The sequence below is a fragment of the Poeciliopsis prolifica genome, unplaced genomic scaffold, assembly GCF_027474105.1.
Source record: "Poeciliopsis prolifica strain line A6 unplaced genomic scaffold, Auburn_PproV2 SCAFFOLD070, whole genome shotgun sequence".
In the NCBI taxonomy this organism is placed as follows: Eukaryota; Metazoa; Chordata; class Actinopteri; order Cyprinodontiformes; family Poeciliidae; genus Poeciliopsis; species Poeciliopsis prolifica.
Window position 1 is genome coordinate 1,625,300 of NW_026562445.1, and position 20,745 is coordinate 1,646,044.

Here is a 20,745-nt window from a genome sequence, read left to right on the forward strand (position 1 = left end):
CCATAATTGTGAATATTTTTTTTCACATTAGCATACATTTTAAAGGAGATACATCTTCACAGGTCTGCATAAAAAAAAAATGCTTTCTGAACGCTTTCTCACTGAATCGCCATTTCTATTGTTAGTTTATAAATCAGTTAACTAATTAGCACCAAAATGAATCCATTTTTAAAAACGAACAGCAGCTATATAATACTGTTTATTATTATTTAGCTTTTATTCTCAGAAACATTCAGATTTTATTAACGGGGCAAAAACGGAAAAAGTTCAAATAATCAGTGACGTACCAGTTTGGTGCTGAAATGTAACCCAGATCTGATGATTGTTGATTTAAAGTTATTTATATTACGGCTGTTTGGCGCCAGAAGGAGGCTCCAGTGTAGTTTAAGCAGAGAACCAACATTACACAGTTTAAGCCTTTTATCTTCGTCTCTGGACCAGAAGATTTGCTGTAACTGACAGCAAAAGTGGCCCCCCTCCCTCCTTCCTGAGGTCACGACCTCCTGGGAAACATTCCTCCGCTTCCACAGAAAGGGAAGTCGTTGGCAGTCGACTGTGCAGGAAATTAGTTTTCATCCATGTCTGGTCATAAAGAGGCAGGAATGTGGTTCTGATTTAAGCTGAGCTTTTTGGAGCCAAACGGAGCGATGAAGAACTTTTAACATGAACAAACATTTCAAAACTCTTCATCAGGTTTTCTGTACTTTTCTCATGTTGATCCACTTTATTGACTGTTGCAGACATTTGTTGTACCATGTTATGGAGGTCTTGACTTTGACTAGACCATAGCAATTTAGCACTAGGCTAAATTGTATTTGGTTGTATTTACCCAGAATGCCCTGCGCTGTAGACCACTTCCTGGTTTTTGAGCGGTCTCCTTATAGATATATAAAAGTATTTTCCCTTCTTCAGGCTGTAGCTACTATCCTACAACAAATTACTTGATGTTTATCAGACTGCGAGGTGTAAAAATCTATTCCAGGCGTTATTACATCAGGAAGAAGTGGTTGATTTACAAAGCCAGATGATGAAAAGGTGAGAGATGAAAAGGAAGAACAGGAGCGAGATGAGTTAAATTTAAAGTGAACAAGTGTGAAAGTTTGATGAGGTGTAAACTGGGAAGAAAGTGGAAGTATATGAGAAGGAGAGGTGAGGCTACACGGAGGGAAAGGTGATGAAAAGTAAATTAAATGAGAACACCTTCTGGAGCTGAGATGAAACAGGTATTCAGGCTGCAGATGCTTTTTATGAAGTCACAGCGATTCAGTCGGCCAGCCTGTTGGATTGTAGTTTCAGGCTTTTCCACTGATATTTAATCATGTCACTATCCTCCTGCTCACTACTTTACTCTCTTTTCCCTGCAGTGTAAAATTACATTTAGCAAAAACTAAGATTTCTTTTTGTAAAAACTGAAGTTATGACATTTTAGTGCCTGAAATTAAGTCAGGAAGATTCTTACAGACCCATAAAATCTGGAAATACCTGGAAAAATACCAGATGGAGCCGCAGAATGAGGATGGGAAAAACACCTCAACTGACTTGAAACGTTTACTTTTTTTTAAACACAGACGTAAACATAATGTATTCAATAACTGCATCAGTACAGCTCACTCAAAAACAATAGCTTCACAAGTTTGATCAAATTTGTAAAAACAACTTTAAACTCCTACTAATTTCACACAAATTAATTGTTTAGAGCTTTTTTCTCTCAGAAAATTAGAAAATTGGATCAGACTTATCATAAAAAGCGTTTCAGAAATGTAATGTTGTGCTGATTTTATTGGAATATTGCTGCAGACAGAAGGCTGTAATTATGGGATGTAGAGAGAAAATTGAGACTTAATTTCAGGTTTTAGTTGGATGTAAAGAGAATCAAACCGTTTCATTCAGTTAATTTTTTTGTAAAAACATCCTCATTTAATTGCACAAATATAAATTACAAAAATAATTTAACTTTATGAAAACCGTCAATTGTGAAAAAGCTTTTGAGCCAAGATTAGGTGGTTTTCCAGGATTATTAAAATTGGCCAATTTTGAAAAAAGGTAACTCAAACATTTCTTTCACGTCATCTGATCAACTACCGGATGTTGCTGCTGGTGGAAATGACTAAAAAGCTGACAGGAAGTGGTTGGAGGATGAGGTTTTTTAATGCGTTGTGATTTTAATTGCGTTTCTTATGTAATAGAAATTGTAAAATTGCATTTTATTTCACCATTAGTGGAATATTAATAAAGTTTCTTCCACATTTGTAATGGAAACTCAACTAATGACCAATAAAAGTGACCCTGATGTCAGATCAGACTCTGCAGGTTTGTGTTCCCAGCAATAAAGCAGCTGCTCCTCTTTGGGTGCTCACTGTGGGACTGCAGCTTATTGTAGTTTATAGAGCTCTTTTTGCTGCTAAAGTCCTAAGAAAACGTTTAAAGTCCTTTCAAATAGTCTGGGGAACTATTGATCTGACCACTTTAAAAGATTACAAGAAAGTCTTGGTGCTTTAAAAGAAAACCTTAAAGAAACTTTGGCTAAAAAAGTTTCACTCTTTAATATATTTCTTACACAAATGCAATAAGTACTGAGTGCTAGGAGAACATAACCATTGCTGTGGTAAATGAGAGCAACGTAGGAGAGCAACTTTCTCTTCCAAAAACTTCAGTAATTGGATTTTGAGAGGAGGAACGGCCGTTCACCTCTCAGGACGAAGGATCAGATAGAAGCTGGAGAAAATGACCAATTCCCCGCGTCTGCCTCCCCACGGGTTGGTTAACGCGCCTGCAGTTGAAAAGTTCAAAGCAATCTGTCTCTTTCTCACTCAGTCAATACAACGAGGAATATTTACAGCCTCTGTGTTTTATTATAGCTGCAGATTGAACAGATGTAACTCTGACTCTCCAGAATTAAAGAGGTTTTGATTGGAAACAGAAATTAAGTTTTCTGCTGTTTCTAGTTCAGATTTGCAACACAATATGAAATGATGGTTTATTATACACCTAGTATCAAAACAAGGTTTCATTTTCTATTTTAAGACTAGTAACCTCTAACCTTGAACCAACAGTAGCTTCACTCTTTCATTTACTTTTGATCGCCAAAAACTTCTGTCAGTTTTTTAGTTTTCAAGCAAAAATCTACAATCTGCTAAAGGCGCCTTGTTTAGCTTTCTGAATGTAATTAGCTGCTTTTCTCCTTTTCCTTCCCTTTCTCTTCCTGTCTTCTTTCATTTTTCCTTTTTATTTTGGTCCTTTTTGTCTTTTTTTCTTCTATTATCATTAGCAAATGTACTGCAGACCTAACTAAAGTAATTCTATTTAATTTTAAAGACAAAATAACAGAAATATGTTCAGGAAAATATTAATTGGATAAAAACATAAATTCAAAACCTTAAGCTTTAATATTTTCATCACATCCATGAAATGTCAACCGTTAATTTTCTATTAACAGAAAATGTCTGTGAAACTTATTATTATTTTAGATAAGTTATTGAACACAGTTGATGGTCTGTTGGTCAGATTATTGGAGTAAATAACAGTTTGTGTTTTTTTCTATTCTTCCACCTGGAGTTCATATTTCCTCTGAAAACCTTGGAAAATGTAAAACATTTTATTACTCTGCTGAAGGAGGACACCAACATGATAATAAAACTACCGAGTTGTATGAATAAGGCAGATAAAGAGAGTAATGAGAAAGCCGTTGCTGTGATGCTCGATGTTGCGTCCCTGGTGGATAACAAAGTGCATTAATGATGCAGCGTCTGAACTCCTGAGCAGGAAACTAATATCCAGCTATTGTCAGGTTTGGAGGAGAACTGAAGGGGAAACTTTATATTAAAACAGCCTGTGGCGCTCTGAGTCCATATCGCTTTATATTCCAAACCAAATCGTCTCCATATTACAGCTTTGACTCCTGCCTACTAAAGAGATCGTCGTCTCGCTGCAGCCTGAAATGAATCAGGTCGGTTCAGAGTTTCCTCACCTCCATTTTCCAAACTTCCTACATCCTTTCTTTATTCTCTGCTGCTTTCATTTCCAGGAAAATCATGAACACAAAAGAGAGAAAATTTAGCAGAATCTTCATATTACTGTCTTGTATATGTTGTAGTTTTGTACTTTTTAATAATTTCCTGAGTGTTTTCCAGCAGTTTTCTGCTTTTCCTTTTAGTTTTAATGGTTTGACACTTTCACCAGCCTCTCTGATTTTCCTTGTGAAGCAGAGGATCTTTAACGAACGTTTTCATCGACCGTCTCCTCCTCTGCTTCCTCTCCTCTGTGCTCAGCAGCAAACACAGGATTCCTGCTAACTTCACTCGCTTCCCGTTTGAGAAGTTGAAATTAGCTCTGTCTGATGTTTACACTCAGGAACAGAGATGTGGAGGGAACAGATTCAAAACTTCAAAATAGAGCAGAAAATAGAGCAGGTTTATGAATTAGAAAGTTGTTAAATGAAGAATAATTTCAGTGTTTTGAAGTCTGAATAAAAACAACAGAGAAAACTTGCATCAGTAGCCACCTGAAAATAGATCAATTTGACATTTCAAAAATAAATTTGTTTAATGGAAACTCGGCAGTTTTCAAAACATGAGTTGTAATTGACAACTGGATGTTACTGCTGTTGGAAACGACACAGAAGATGACAGGAAGTGATGGTGTTTTGAATTATCACATGAACATTTTTATTCACGTGTGAATTAAATTGTTTTTTATTATTAAATGAAAACAGTGATTGTGAAATAGTTTTTTTTACATTATCAAAATATCAACAAAGTTTTGCACACATTTGTAATGGAAACACAGCTAATCAATCTTTTTTGTCCTACTGCAACAAATGTAAACAGACAATATACTCTTATTTATTTTAACTGGAACAAATGAGATTAAGATTGGATTTTTCACAAAATATGTATTAAACCTAAAGGGACAATTGTATTAAAGTCGATAAACAATGTGTCTGCTTATAAACTTAAAATTGGTTCTTGATGTTCAGTAGTTTTTTATTTTAATGTTTCATCACAAACACTGTAAAATCAGATTTTTAAACTTTGTAGTTGACTTTAGGAAAAGCGTTTCTCCCTCCACCAAATTTACAGAAAGCAAAGAAAAGGCTGATAAAAAGAAACGAACGGATTCCTCTTGCTGTCTGAAGTTAAATCACACGAAACCTTGTGTCAGATACAATCACCAACATTGTTTCTTTTCCTAAATGCTGTAAAACTATTTAGAGATTTTTTTTTACTTTCTTTGAACATTGTGTTTGAGCATTTCATTTATCTTAACAGGATTTGTTTGAATTGTTTCAGTGTAATAATATTTATTACTCCTTCTGATGATTTATGGATCATCTTATATTTTATACGTTAAAGTTATTAAAATTGCATGATTTTTAAAATTAAATTAGTGTTTTGTTCAGTCAGATCTAGAGGGAGATATTTCAAAACATGAAATTTTGTTATTTTTTAGTTTTCTTTACCCCCATAAAAGGCCAAAAACATATAAATTATGTCATATAGTATTGAATTTATTTGTGTTTTTATCTCCAAAGTGTTGCTGGAAAAGTTTAAACAGCTTGAATTTTTCTGTGGATCAAGTGTTTGAACCCTGAACTCTTACTGTCGTCAGAGTGAAGATTTCTGAAGAGTCGTTTTCCCGTCAAACTGGTTTCACTGTAGTTTCAAACGAGGCTCAATATTTTCTGAAAACATTATTAATAATGTGAGTTTCTAATCCCAGTTTAACCCCAGTTGGATAACCAGCTGCAGCTATTCGTCCTCCTGCAGCTGCAGATAAATCCTCCTGGTTCATCATGTTTGAGCTGCTTTCATTCGTTTTGGATCCAGCCGCGCCTGCGATGGAGAAGAATCTGCGGGTTTTTGCATTGCAGCGTGTGGATGAATATGAATCGGCATTCTCCATCAGTCACCTTCTGACTTCCAGTTTTCCTCTTAATGCTTCCCTGCAGCTGCAGGTTCCTGCTTTTATCGCAGAAACATAAACATGGTCTGTATCGACAAACAGCAGGACGGTAACATCACACACACCTCTGCTGCTCTGCTGAACCTAATTCAGTCTCCCTCGCTCACCTTCTTCTTTTATTGGCTCTTCTATCTCCCAAACTGCGCAGCGCCTCAGATTACTGCTGTGAGACGGGCCGGCAGGTCCAGGCCGGGTGGAGACGCTCTGAAAATCACCACCTGCACCAACGCGCCGTCGCTGGCGTCTTCTCGCACATGATCAGACGTCCCAGCAGCTCTTTTCTAATTAGCAGTAGGGTGAGCTAACTGTGGCGCGGCGCTGCAGGAGGTGTGGCCCGCCGCCTTGTTTCTGCGCTTCTTTTTTGGTTCGCACAGCAGGTGTGACACACCTGCGGTTCGCGAATGTGAGCGTTTTTTCTAAGGTATGCAAGTTCATTTGATCCTTTTAAAAAGGAAAAATAATCTGTTTTTATGAGGAAAAACACCATAAAGGTGAAGAATCATGATTATTGTGTGAAATTTAAGCACAAAATGCAGCAATTTTAGACCAAATATTCACACAGGATGCAGAGGCGATAACTGTTGAAACAAAATCGAGACAAAATAAAAGTTTTAATCCACATACATCTCTAATATCTGGTTAAATATTTTAACCGTAGTTTTTAGTACTCATTACCAAACTTCTGGCATCATTTTGATAATTGGTCATTATTGTCATAAGCAAGTTGTATGTTGTTCAGTTTGTGTGAACAAAACTTAAACTGGACTTGTTTCTCAGGCGAGCTCGGACACCACGCTCCTTTATTTTGGAATTGATGTGTGAAAAAGTGAGCAAAACTCACAAATGATGAAAAATTTTTTGTAAATTAGTTTTGTCTCATTTGAAATGGACTGAAATATTTGCATAGAAACTCGACAAAAGTTACTTGGTGAAATACTTTTCAAAGTGTAAAGAACATCTTACCAAAGCAATAAATTAGCTTTAGAGGCAAAAGCTAAATCTCAGCTTGGGGACTGTTATTGTTGTCATAGCAACTGCAGTTGGTTACGGACCCCTACCAAAATGGCCGCCGGACCCGGGAAGAGTGGCGTCATGCCAGAACTATGTAACGCTTGGTGCCATGCTTACGTGTCACTGCAACGGTCAAAAAGTTTGTCACAGAATCAAATGATCAACTTAGTATTTAAACGTTACGTCACCAGACGGAACAAAATATAAAGTTAAGAGGAAATTTAGGTATTTCCAGGACCAAAATGACAATGATTCATATAAGTAACAAAAATAACATAAGGCAAAAGAAAATTCTTATCAGTTTTTTTCAAAGTAAAACTTATGAAACTTTAACAGAAACTGCTGTGTGTTTCTGCGTCTTTCATTCAGTGGGCAGGAAATCCAGAAATTTTATTCCCTAAACAGTTACTCAAGTGAGTGTAAGTAGTTATTACCAAACTCTGGAAATGCAGGTTGGTGGTCCGGCTTGTCTTCGGACCAGAACCGGGGCTTTAAGGTGGCGGCGCAGGCCATGACTCAGACTCCTGCATGTTGGCGCCAACAGGTTGGGCGGTGTGACGCGTGTTTCCAGGTCTGCTGTCATCAGGGATTAGTTCCCCTCATGTCCCAGATTGGAGCGCTTTAAACGGGAAGATCTCCTTTTATCTCCATCCAGCTCATTGATAGTCACGGTTCTTCACCTCTGCGCGTCGCCGTCTGCCTGGCGGTTCCTTTGCTTTCTGATAAAGACGCTCTTTCACAGGCTGGTCTTAGTTTAGCATCTTTTAAAGGAATAAAAACGCGTCTGCAGACGGATGTTTTAAGGATTTCTGGGTTAAAACCATCAAACGGGTCCAGAATCAGGGAGACGAATAAAAAAAACCAACTTGATTCAGAGCATTATTATAAAAATCCATCCATCCATCCATCCATCCATCCATCCATCCATCCATCCATCCATCCATCCATCCATCCATCCATCCATCCATCCATCCATCCATCCATCCATCCATCCATCCATCCATCCATCTTTTCCTTTCATCTCTCCACCTGTCAGGTCTAATTAGGTTCATCAACAGTTTAGATGAAAATCTCTTCTTACTATTAAATGCATTTATCTCGTCTCCCAGCTGAATATCACCAAGTTTCTATTAAACGTCCGTCTGGTTGGTTTAATTATTTCCCTGCTGGCAGCTTGGATGTTCGGTCTACCAACATGATTTACTCTTCATGCTTCCAGAGACAACCAGCCGAACATCTGCTGCAGACGGAGATACATTTCAGGCTCCATAATTCAGCACTTTGTTGGCGTTTCCACCACTTCCTCCTCATTTTCACTTCATAATTAAAAGCTGCTTTAAGCGGGAGAAGAAACGCAACACTCAAGCCTGGAAAACATCAGTCTGTTTATATCTGGTTTGATTTAATAGACGCTAAAATTAATTTTCAATGGAGTCGATGCAGACTGAAGACGACCAGCATGCAGCTGGCGACAGTAGGAAGGAAAAATGAAGAGTTTGTCTTTAGTAAAGCTAGATTTAAGGTTCTGGTCACTGAAAATGTGTCAAAATGCTGGCCACTGGTTGGCTGCACTCAGGGGGGCGGAGTCACTAGAATCCCTTTATAATAATTCTCAGCAGCGACTGAGCGTGTGTGGATATTTACACATGTTAGTCTATCTATTAGTCAGGCTAATGTTTGTTTTTGGCTCGGGTTTAGATTATTCAACTTCTTTATGTTTATTTCACGCTTTGACCACTAGAGTGGCCTCACAGCTCTTCTACTTGTCTGTATTGTTAACAGTGAAATTGGTTTGGGGTTAATTGGCCTCAGCAGCTCATCAGGGGTTAATCCAGTGGGTTCGATTTGAAAACTCCTTCCACTGACAGGAGGAGGTTTTTGGAAAATGTGCCGAACGTCCAACAGGTCAAAATCCTCCACAGCTCAGAGGAATCATTGTTCCGGCTAGATTTTAATGAGTGTGTGTGTGTGTGTGTGTGTGTGTGTGTGTGTGTGTGTGTGTGTGTGTGTGTGTGTGTGTGTGTGTGTGTGTGTGTGTGTGTGTGTGTGTGTGTGTGTGTGTGTGTGTGTGTGTGTGTGTGTGTGTGTGTGTATTTGGGGGTCTCAGCCTGGGAGGGAGTGTTATCTTTGTCTTAATCAGCCTTGAACAGAGGGAAAAGGAGGGCAGGCTCTGCCTCCTTCTCTCTCTTTGGATCTGTAATAAGCCTTCTTGCTCTAAATCCTTTAATCTGAGCAGGAATGAAGGCCATATCTCTGTCTTCTGGCTCCAGAGAACAATCACTCTCTCTCTCACACACATACACATCATTTCACCAAACACCAGCCTTGTTAACAACGGGGAACTCTTTCTGTCTGTATGTATTTGTACTGTATGTATTTCTGAGGGATAGAGTGAAGAAAATCTCCCAAACTTTTTAAGTCAGCAGATGAAAATAGTTAAATGTTTGAACAGAAACAAACTGATGTTCGTTTGTGAGAAGCTTAAGCTGAAAATCTGCAGGATTGGCTGCGATTTGCTTCCCGCTTCGGTGCCTCCAGGCTGCTTTAAAACTGATGAATTTAACAGAAAGTTTCTCCTAAATGATTTGTTTGTTTTTGTTTTCCAGACTAATTTTTTCCTCTTTTTGTGTTTATTTTTCGCAGGCTCGACTCGTGGACTAATCTGCCCTTCAGACTGAAGCTGTGATTAGCCTGAATTACGAGGTGATTAATAATCCAATTGTTAAATGAATTACTTCCTGTTTGCTTATCTGAAGTGGTTTTCATTTCCATTGTGGATTTATGGTTAATAATGAAATAAAATGATCGGGATTGTTGGCAGGATGAACTGCCGGCTGCTTTTATCTCCTAACTCTCTCCAGCAGTGACAGTAATTACGCTTTCGATGGTTTAACCGGCAGCAGCAGAGCAGGTGGGAGGATAAGAAGTCTTTTCATGCAAGGAGGAAAAATAGGATTCATCTTTTTCGCTGCAGAGTTCCTTCACAACCCTAAAACACATCGAACAATATGGAGTTATTTGGGGATTTTTGGAGCTTTGATGGAAGCAGCTCGACTCCAAATTGATCATTTTTCTCCTCTGACTGATCCATTATGTTCATCACTGATGCATTTGTATAATTAGATCTTTTCATAACTTTTCCAATAATTATGGCTTTCATTAAATCTTACATATGTCAAGAAAATCCAACTTAAACAGCTTATTTCACGTTATATTAACAGTTTATAACATAAAATGAAGATAAGTGCACACAGGATATAAAAGCTTCCAGCTGTATTGGAAACGCTGCAGAATAAAAACCGAAAACTTTTCAAAAATATGTAAAAATTCAGTTTGTAACAGTTTTCATGTTGTTAAATAGAGACAGGACAGCAGTGGGATTCATCTGTTTGAAATAATGTAATTATGAAAAAGCAAATGTATTTCACCCAATTTCAGTTTGAGCATCAATAAATAACTCTAGTGCCTGGTGGATCTAATTAGCATCGTAGATAAATTTACACTATTTATAGCTCCAGTGTTTAAAATGATTAAAGTAAGTTTAAAAAAAATTTTTTTTTTATAAAAACAGAAGTGGTGCAGCATTTCTCTACTGCTCAGTTGATTTTCTGTTGGAATCAAATCTGATGATTTATTTTTTTATCATAACTGGTTCAGCAGGAGAAGAAAGCAGATGACAGATTTAACTAAACGCCAACCTTTGACTCATAAACCCACAGAAATCTGATGTCGTTTTATTCAACCTGAAGCTGTTTTGTCGCCAAAGTTTCACATTATCAGCAGATAAACAAATAAAACTCCACTGCTTTGTTTTGGGAGCTGATTGATTCATTCCAGCTCAAATCAACTCTGACGTCCTTTGATCCGGTAAAGGCAGCAACAGAGCACCTGTCAGCTCCGGGTTTCTCCCTCCCTCAAATCCCAGTTTCATCTTTTCATGTTAAACGTCTCGATCTGGGCCCGGCCCACTGAGGGCTTCAGTCACAACATCATAAGAACTTCAAAAAGAGTCGATGTCGGGGCGCGCCAACGGCGTTTCAAACACGAGCCGAGCGTCATCGGGAAGAGCGACGGCTTCTCTGGCGGGAACGCTGACAGATGTGCGGATTTCAGGTTCTCTGCTCAGGTTTTGATAATTAAAGCAGCTGCAGGTTCTGGTGCTGAAATGTCGGGTTCGTCACTCGGTCCGGCACCAAATTACATTTACATATCTGTCTGCAAATTTACCGACACGAGTTGGAATCATGTTTTTTTCTGCTCTCTTTACTCGCGGCTCAGTAGAAACACGTCTAGTTATTGATCCAAGTCATATTTATTTAAGGAGATTGATTCCCGTCCTTCCCGCCGCTCCAAGGTTCTCTATTTGTTCCCGAGTGATTAAAGAATAAATTTAGTTTAGTAAACTAAACTAAATGTAGTTTAGTTTGCTGATCCAGGCTTTTGAAGTTTTTCCTGCAAGGCTCCAGGAAGCAGGAAAAACTTCAAAAGCCTGAAAAAATATTAATACTCCAAAGATTCCCAATTGGATTTAGGAGTCTACTTTAACTAGACCAAACATCTGCAACCCTTGGAATCCAAACATGCCCACATTCCTTCCGTACAATACCAATTTTATTGATAAGCACTTCAAACACAGTCGCATAAAATACATATGATCAATTATATTTGATGATTAATAAGCAAAGTAATATATAAAATAGTAAAAAATAACAAAGTCAGAAAGTCACAAAACTTGTTTAAAGCCACAAATTTTACAGAGCCTTTTATAAAAAAAACTCAACTTATAATTTTTGGTAATTATCTGCTATAAGAAGTTTTTCATTTTTGAAAAATTACTGTATTCATATTTTTTTGTTGTTTTGAAATGAGAAACACATAAAAATAGGACCTCTGTCTCTTTAAGAAACTCCTGCTCTATCCTATCAGTACCAGTAATCAGGAAAGTGCTTTAATCTTTTCGTATAAATGTATTAAATTGCACATATAAAAAGTTTGGTCCAGTTAACATTGGCTAAATAATCCTAACGTCTATATATTTAGGTTTCTAAAAGCTGAAATTCGTTTTTTTAACAAGGAGCAACAGAATCATTGAGTTCTGGTTTCTTGTTTGGCTTAAAAACTTTCTTATCATGTTAAATATTTCCATCTCTGTAGTAACTGGTAGCAAACTGGTTGACCGTTTTCCTTTTTGTTGCACCACTGGTGTGAGTGGCCCTCTGTTTTCATCTCTCCTCCCAACAGTCGGCCTTTGTTCTGATGCCGACCCGACTCTGTTTCTGCTCTCTGTGCCGCTGCCCTGCTGAGATGTCACCAACTTGCACTTCGCAAGCAGAACTTTCAATGACAGCCTGCTTTAGAGTTGATTTATCTGCAGAAGCATAAATGAAGCAGTTCATCAACCCTCCTGCCATTTTCCTCAGTTGAACTCTGGTTTTATTTGGCAGGATGTTTGTCCCTTTGAGGATAAAATAAGGCGAAAAGACGCCGAGTCCGATTCAGAGCAAAACGTTTGTCAGGTTTAATGTTTGTTGTTGAAAACTAAAAATACATTTGACTCTTTTATTACCTGAATCTTTGGAGGGTTCACACTAAACTGAGACAAACCAGCCAAACCCTGTGAGCAGCCTGTTTCCCTCCTGGCCTGTGGGGGCGCTGCACCAAGAACCTAAAAATAGACACTGAGCGCAGCTTCCTTCTTCACCAAATGGAAACAAAAATGGAGTGAGGGACTGTGATCCATTTCTCCTGCTAGTGCTTGGCCAGCACATTTGTTTTGGTTATTTTTACCCAGAATGCCCTGCGCTGTTATTAGTTTTATCCAACGTAGCGAAGAAGCTCGACTAACCCTCCAGATTTGTTTGGTTTACTGCTGTGGAAGTTTTTCTGCTTATGTCCTGTTTTCTACGCTCAGCGCCACTTAGAGGTCAGGAGGTGTAATAACAGCGTTCTCTCTGTGTTTCCAATGTGGAGTCGGTCCAGTTTGACTTTCCTTCTCGCTCCTAAATTTTTATATCTTAGCAGAAGCTATCCAACTTCCATTAAACTGCCCTTACACTCATTAAGTTGCCATTTATTCCTATTTGTCATTAAGAACTCAATCCGTTCAGTTTTGATTTTACTTCTTGGAACCAAACATGGCGCCCGTCTCTGATGCTTTTTGTATGAATCCCTGCCTGCTGATAAATTTTATCGGTCCTTCCCTGTCGTTTCCACTCCACTGAATCGGTCCTTTTCACTTCTTATCTGAGCCGGAGAATAAATGGACTCCCTAAAGAAACTGCGGCCACTGAGTTGCTGCTTTCACAGACGGTGGCAGGGAAAGGAGTCAAAGCCTCAATGCATGACATGCCAGACACACAGGGCTGCAAATAACCTTTACTCTATCGATTATTCCAATGATTTATTGGATGAAAAAGTTTGCTCTACTTTATTTAACCACTTAAATGTATTTAAACTTTAGGAATTTGTAAAAAATGCAAACAAATAGTTCAAATCATTTTTAAATAAGAAAATAAACGTTTGAATGCATAACATTTAATGATTAGTTAAATGTTTAAAAAAAACACCTTAACTTAACATCAATGCAGTGTAGGGGTGATCTGTTCACTGTTTTTATTTGCAGAATATAAAGTTTGTGAAGCTAAGCTCGATTTTTTTTTATTTTAAATGCAAAATGCTTGTATTTTTTGTATAGTTTTTTTTTAAATTATTGCTTTATGTTCTTTTAGCAAATTGCCTTTTTCTGAGCTTGTATATTAGTTAATCGATTACTAAATTATTTGTTGAAATTATGGCAATTATTTCAACAATCGTGTCTCTCGTCTCAATCAGAGCTTGTAGCTGCCAATTACTTTCACGTAGGTGTTATATGTAAACATGGCAACCAGTTTTGTTTTTTTGTTTTTCTACAACTGGGAGTAGCTAATTAGCATCTCAAAACAATACCTGAACTTTGACCCCTAATGCCAGATGAGTTGAAAAAGTCTTTATGGACAAAGAACTGAGAGAGAAAGAGAAAATTCAAATCCTATCCCCGACTCCAACGTCTTCTAATCATCCAACCAGACAGAGATTTAAAGAGAAGCAGCAAAAGCAAAAGAGGTGGATTAGCAGAGCTGCCAACAACTGATTCTTCTTAAAGAAACATCAACAGGATTTTAATCTGTGTAAGCTTTAGTCTTGTTGCAACCAAGAAATACACAACCAAACACACGTCGCCTCGTTTTTCTGTGGCTTTTTCTTTCACCAGAAACCTTAAGTTTATCCTGACTCTTAAAGCTTCGGTTTGTAACTTTTATGAAAAATGTTTTTTATACATTCAGTTAAAACTGTCCTCATCTTGTGACAGTTTGACATAGAAAATTTGTGAAAAGATCGACGTCCTCCACGTCCTCCCCGAGTTGCTACTGCCACCTGCAGAAATGCACCAAAACAACCAATCAGAGCCAGGAGGAGGGTCTTAGTGCTGCCAATCATTCTCATGTATCTGCTGTGAACAACTTACCATTACAGGAAAACTCTGTTGTTTTTGGTGGCTATGCTAACTAGCCTTAGCATTCATGACAACCTAAACTAGCTGCAGCATTGCAGAGAGCAAAGGGGGTAGTGATTGGCAGCGCTAAGACCCGCCTCCTGGCTCTAATTGGTTGACACTTGGAGAAGGCAGTGGATTTTTTTATTTTCAAAGATTATGGTGACATAAAGGTACATTCTGCAGCTTTAATGTTGATTTAATATTAGAACCGAAAATGTTCTAAAATTAAACCGGCTGAGGCTCAGATTGGTTTATAAACACATTATTAAACAAATAATCATCAACCAAATCCACCACCGAGACATCAAATTAGCTTCTAATTAAAATAAGGATATTTTAAAAGTTAAAAGTTGGAGAAGTTTTGCTGAGGAGGAAAGTGATCAGACCAACCAAGCAGCTGTTCTCAGATCAGCACCGTTTCATCGCATGGGTTTTATTTTCCCCAGGAACTCCTCAGGTGCCGTTTGTTCCTCCAGACTGCGTCGCCTCTGCAGGACAAACTGTGTGTCTCTGGGCTGATGGAGGAGATTTCCTGTGTGTGTGTCGATAGATGAGCTCCAACTGCTGTGTGTGTCCGTCCTGTTTGCTTAGACTCCTTATTACCGCCAATAAGGAGTCCATTTCCCCCGGGGCTCCTCCAATCACAGCCACTGCGTTCCTCCAGCTCCGGCCAATCAGCATCCATGTTCCTCTGGCCCAATGTCATGAATAGTGAATGTTGCCCAGCGGTGGGCTTGAATGTAAATCAGACGTTTTGAACCGAAAGTTGAGGTGAATTCGACGATAATGAACAGTTTTGGTTGCAGGGAAGTGAATAATGAGGGACAAAATGGCGGCTGTCAGGAACAGCATTCAGTCAAGTTGGAACATTTCAGCAGCAAACATCAATAATTACCGTGAGAGTCAGTTATTATGAATTGAAGAGGGCTCTAACTCGGTGAGGTTCTGTCTCGATTTAAAGGAACTCAGTGTTTCGGCTGTTTTGCAGTTTGAACTGGATGATGTGCTCCCGCTTCCTGGTTTTAGTCAGAACGCCAGCAGCAGTTGAGGTCATAGTTCAGCCCTCATCTCTCTCTCCTTCATCTTCTTTATGGTGCACCTACAGCCTTGGCAGCGTCTCACCCCGCAGAGGAAAATATTAGAATCGTCTCCAGGCAGAAAGTAGACAACTTTCAACCACATTCATCAAATGCTTGCGACATCGGATGAGTTTTTTGAGACAAAATGTGATTGCCAGACAGAAAGAAGAAACATTCAATCAGCAGACTCAAACCGCGGTGGGCCTCAGATGTGCGCCGTCCCGGTGGGACGTCGAGTGTCAGAAAGCAGGGACTGTTTGAAGCGGTTCCCACAGGTTGGGATGTGGAGGGAGAAACAGGCGAGTGATGAAGCGACGACTGAAGGAACGAGGCTTAAGAAGGTTAGACAGGATCAGAAAATCTGCCAGGCTTTATTCCCCCGGCTGGAGCTTCAATACACATTCACTACCAACTTTTCAGCCAGAGCTGTTGACTTTTAAAGACTCCCATTCGTCTTGACTTGAGTTTTCTTTTAAAGTTTCCATGACCATGTTTGTACATTATTCCAGTTTTCTACCTAATATGGCTAGAAAACTGGCTTGCTGGTGTTCGGAGAAACGAAGGCAGATCTATTGGCAGATTTCTGTCTGACTCGTATAAATCATATTCTGATCATTCAGAATCACCTGATTGCTACAGATTAGCTTCTCTAACATTTGGTCTAGATCTCAGGAAGTTTTCATTGAACAGCTTTAGAAATGTGGGCTGTAGATGCTAACATTAGCATTAGCAACATGTTTAGCATAGAGATGCCATTTTAGGCCTAAATAGCTTAGCTGATAGGCTAACTCTCTTTAGCACAACTTGACAGTGGTCTTTTCCAGCGTCCAGTCAGATCAGTTTGAAGCAGAAATTAACCCCCACTGGGACCATCGTTGCTATTAGCTGATGTGCGTCTGATTTAATGGCGTACCAGAAACGCACAAAATCAAATGTTCCACTGGGAACTTTTGTATGTAAAAAAGGAAAAATCTGATTAATTGCGTTGAAATTTATTAATAAAAATTAAAGTCCTGACCCTAATTTGAAAGAAAGAACAAACCCATTTTGAGGGGAATAATTTAACTGCTACACCTGGAATAAAACTCAAGGTCCCTACATTATCTGTAGCGGTCCAGAACTTTATTTAGAACTTATTCCGCTTTATTGTCAAAATGTTTCATCCATTCATCCAAATGTCTTGAACGAGTCAAAAAGTCTTGAAAAATATTTGGTTAAAAAGTAGTAAATGTAAATGTTTCTCTACCCTGTCGTCGGTTTTCACATCAGAATTTTTCTCATCTTTAAAGCTGCTTAATCCAGCAGTTTGCACATTAAAAGTGTCACACACCTTTTCTCCCTTCAGGTAATTTCTTTGCTTAACTGTCGGAAGTGGAAATAATTTCCGGTTCTCAGCGTTGCCTGTCAGATCAGTCCATCCATCATTCAGTAAAAATCCTTTTCATCCTGGAAAACAGTGCAGCGATTTATAACGGTGAGCCGGCGGCACAAAGGCTTTATTCAGGCCGCTCATCTTTTAAGGAGTGATCCTTTTGTTTGCAGTAATTATCCTAAAACCTCATAATAACCCTCCACTGGTTTAATTATGTTTATGTAGAGGGGCAAGGTTTTTATCCTTAACAAGCTCTGATAGAGGGGCTTTACCTAAACGTTTCACATCCATAAAATCCCATCTGCTGTTTTCAAGAGAAACACAAACACACCTTCGACACAAACGGAGTTTACTGCAGCCCTGACAGCAGCCAGGCTGAACTGCAGGATGAAAAACGCTTCAGAGAGAAGCGGCTGGGACGGCTTAGGGAGGAAACACAAGACGATTTTAGCCCTTTGATGTCGCAGATCCTTAACAGGATGAGGCGGAGAACATACCTGCTGGGTTTGGCTTGTTTTAATGTTACAGGGAGAAAAGGTGTGACATTTAATGACAGCGACGGATTAGATTTATGATAAAAGTGTGAGGCTGACTCCAATAAGCTCAGAAGGTTTTTGGTTCACTGACTGAGAACATCCTGCAGCACAATTCAAAGATAAATTCAATTTGAAAATACTTTATCTTATTCCCTGTAATTATTGCCTTAAACAATAATGTTGTGATTTTCAGACCATTTCCAAGTAAAAGACCAATAAACTTGAATTTAGGAACATTTAACATTGGGACTGAAAAATAATTTAAATATCCATAATAAAAAAGAACCCAACACAAAAAAACAAATGTAAAAACCAGTTACAACCGAAGCTGACAGGCTTAGTCGACTAAGGAGCAGTTTGTTAAAAAAGAGTTTTAATCATTAATAACTTGGTTTTAATAAATGGACAATTCATAAATGCTTTTAATTTTTATTTAATGGTTCTATTTTCAGGATACGATTAGATATAGTAGTTGACCACTAGGGGCACTAGCTGATGTTTTTTTTTTGTTTTTGTTGCATTCTTACATTGATCCACTAGATGTCACTAAAACTCTAATTATTTAACAACCTGCTATTTTTGCGGTTTTGTCTTCCAGACCGATGGAGCGGTGGTGGGCGTGGCGGCTCACCGTGGTTGCGATGGTGACGGCTCACCTCGGCCCGTGCCGCGGCAGGGACCCGGAGTTTTCGTCCGCCATGCGGATCAACAACGTGGTGGCGGACCCCGCCACGGGCCGGCTGTACGTGGGCGCCGTCAACCACCTGTACCAGCTGGACGCCGACCTGGCGCTGGAGTCCAGCTACATAACTGGGCCCAAACTCGACAACCGGCAATGCACGCCGCCGATCATCGATACGTCCTGCGCGGACGCCCAGAACACGCCCAACCACAACAAGCTGCTGCTGCTCCACCCGGCCAGGAACCAGCTGGTGGTGTGCGGCAGCCTGTTCAGGGGCCTCTGCTCGCTCAGGAGCCTGGACAACGTGAAGACCGAAGTCTACTTCAACGACAACAAGGGCGAGAAGTCGTACGTGGCCAGCCCCGATGAGAACGTCTCCGTCGTGGGAGTGATGTCATACTACAAGAAAGACAAAGAAAACATCACCGTTTTCCTGGTGAGCAGGAGGCACAAGCTCCGCCCACTCCTCCAGGTTTACCAGAATAAAACAGAAATATTAGAGAATTAAGTTAAAATATTACAACAATAAAGTCATCATGATCTGACTTTGTTTAAGCTCCTAGCTTGTTGTATCCCCTTTCTGGCGTTATTTACATCGTTTGAGCTTCTGCTGCTTGATTTATAGAGCAGCGGCTTAATGGCAAAAGCAACAAAAGACGAGTTGCAACAGCGTCAATGCATCTCATCCTGATGGAGACGAGCTCTTATAGGGAAACTGGGTTTCTCCCAGTAAACCTCGCTGCTCAAAGGAACGATCCTGCTGCACTCGTATTATTGTTTATTTCTTATTTCTGACGCAAAAATCTGCTGATTTCGAAAATCAACAATTATATGCACAACTTTGAACATGAAGGATTTCCTCTAATCATCAAAATAAAATATAGAAGCTCAGCTAAATAGAAACGATCCCCTCTGATATTTCTCCAACAGCCCCACAGGGTGATGCAGCCGCCGCCGTGCTGGACTATATGTTGCAGTTTTCTGTAGTTTTAAAGCCTCTTTAGCTCAATATTTTTTTCAGAATGTTTACTCGCCAGCCAGAGGCCAAAAGATTGTTTGTATCAACTGGTCTTGTTTGGCATTAAAACAACTTAATTTAAGTTACATTTGCAATAATTTCAGTAAAATCTCTGCTGGATGTTTTTCTCCATCAGGTTGCTAAAGGCCACAGCGCCTATGACAGCATGAAGCTCATCTCTACCCGCCTCCTGGAGGAAGTGGACGAATTGGACATGTTCGAGAACATCATCGAGACCGCGGCGGTCCAGTCCAATCCCTTCAGCCCGAAATACGCGCACGACTTCCGCTTCAGCTTCAAAAGCGACGGCTACGTCTACTTCCTGTTTTCAAGGAAGCTCGACTCGCATAACCACAAGAACTTTACGTTCATCTCCCGGATGTGTGAGGAGGATTACCACTACTACTCGTACACGGAGCTGCAGCTCAACTGCAGCGCCAACAATGAATTCAGCAAAGTTCTGGTGAGGAGGACCAGCTGGTCCAGATGTTTAGTATTGTTACTCATTTTCATTATAAACCGAACTTCAATCTGCTTTCTCTTCCAGGCAGCTTTTGTTGGACCAGCAGGCGAAGCTTTGGCTCAGAGTCTGAGCCAGTCCAGTCAGTTCGGACCCATCTCAGCTCATGACGAAGTTCTGTTCGCCACCTTCAGCGACGAGGGCGACAACTCAGCCATGTGTATGACACACTTTCATGTGTTTGCCACCTTCTCGTTCTGTTTAAGGAAAAATCATTTATTTTCCTTCCATAATAGAGAGGGATCCTGAACGCTTCTGTTCTGTTTGTATTTTGTTCCTCTGACTGTTTTCAGTCTTTTCAGTGAGTAGAAGAAGAGCACTAGTTGCTCGTTGTGTCTATGGGGCTCAGCACTGCCCCCTGTCAGTAAGACACAGTATTTTCTGCTATTTCTCTGCACATTTATGGCCAATCAGAAAGATAAATTCATTAAATATATCAGTCAGACTGTTGAAAATCAGCATATGTAGGAAATGTGTAATTAAGTAAGCATGTTAGCTACATAGTATATATGCGATGAAATCATGTTTACACAAAAGATTTTAATGTTGAATATTTCTCTCTCTTTCTGCAACACTATAAATTAAACAGTGTTGCAGTTTCTGTCTGTAGGAATTCAGTAGCTAACTTTTATAAAGCCGCTTTGTGTGCTTTTGGACCCCCAGGCCAGCAGGGGGCCCTACGCAGTGACAAAGTTTGCTTTACCTCTGTCTTTTTACATAGAGTGTTGTGAACCTTTACAGATTTCTTATGTTTTAGCTTTTTTTGTTGTTTTATTTTCTTAATGTTTAATATTTAGCTTGAATGGAGATAGATTTTGCTTCTGCTCCTGTTTTCAGGTATGTACCCTTTAAAGTTCATCAACAATCAAATTTATAAAGTCATAGAAGCCTGTTACAACCAGGAGGGCCTCATCAACAACCAGCTTGCAGTTTATTCGCCTTATTCTAATTCCAATTCCAAGCCTGAGGAGCTGTGCAGCGGAAAGGTACTAAAATCCTCTCCTGAAACCAGGATGAGACACAAATCTGATG

General features: G+C 39.4%; 1 protein-coding gene across 1 annotated transcript in view; it reads left to right on the top strand.

Moving 5' to 3' along the window:
- Positions 1 to 20,745, top strand: part of LOC129351869 (plexin-B2-like) — a 104,049-nt gene that overhangs the window by 55,547 nt on the left and 27,757 nt on the right. Inside the window, 5 exon segments of the mRNA XM_055020690.1 lie at positions 9,616 to 9,675; positions 18,092 to 18,611; positions 19,330 to 19,656; positions 19,741 to 19,873; positions 20,551 to 20,699. Coding sequence (XP_054876665.1) covers positions 18,096 to 18,611; positions 19,330 to 19,656; positions 19,741 to 19,873; positions 20,551 to 20,699 — 1,125 coding nt within the window. The 5' untranslated portion in view covers positions 9,616 to 9,675; positions 18,092 to 18,095.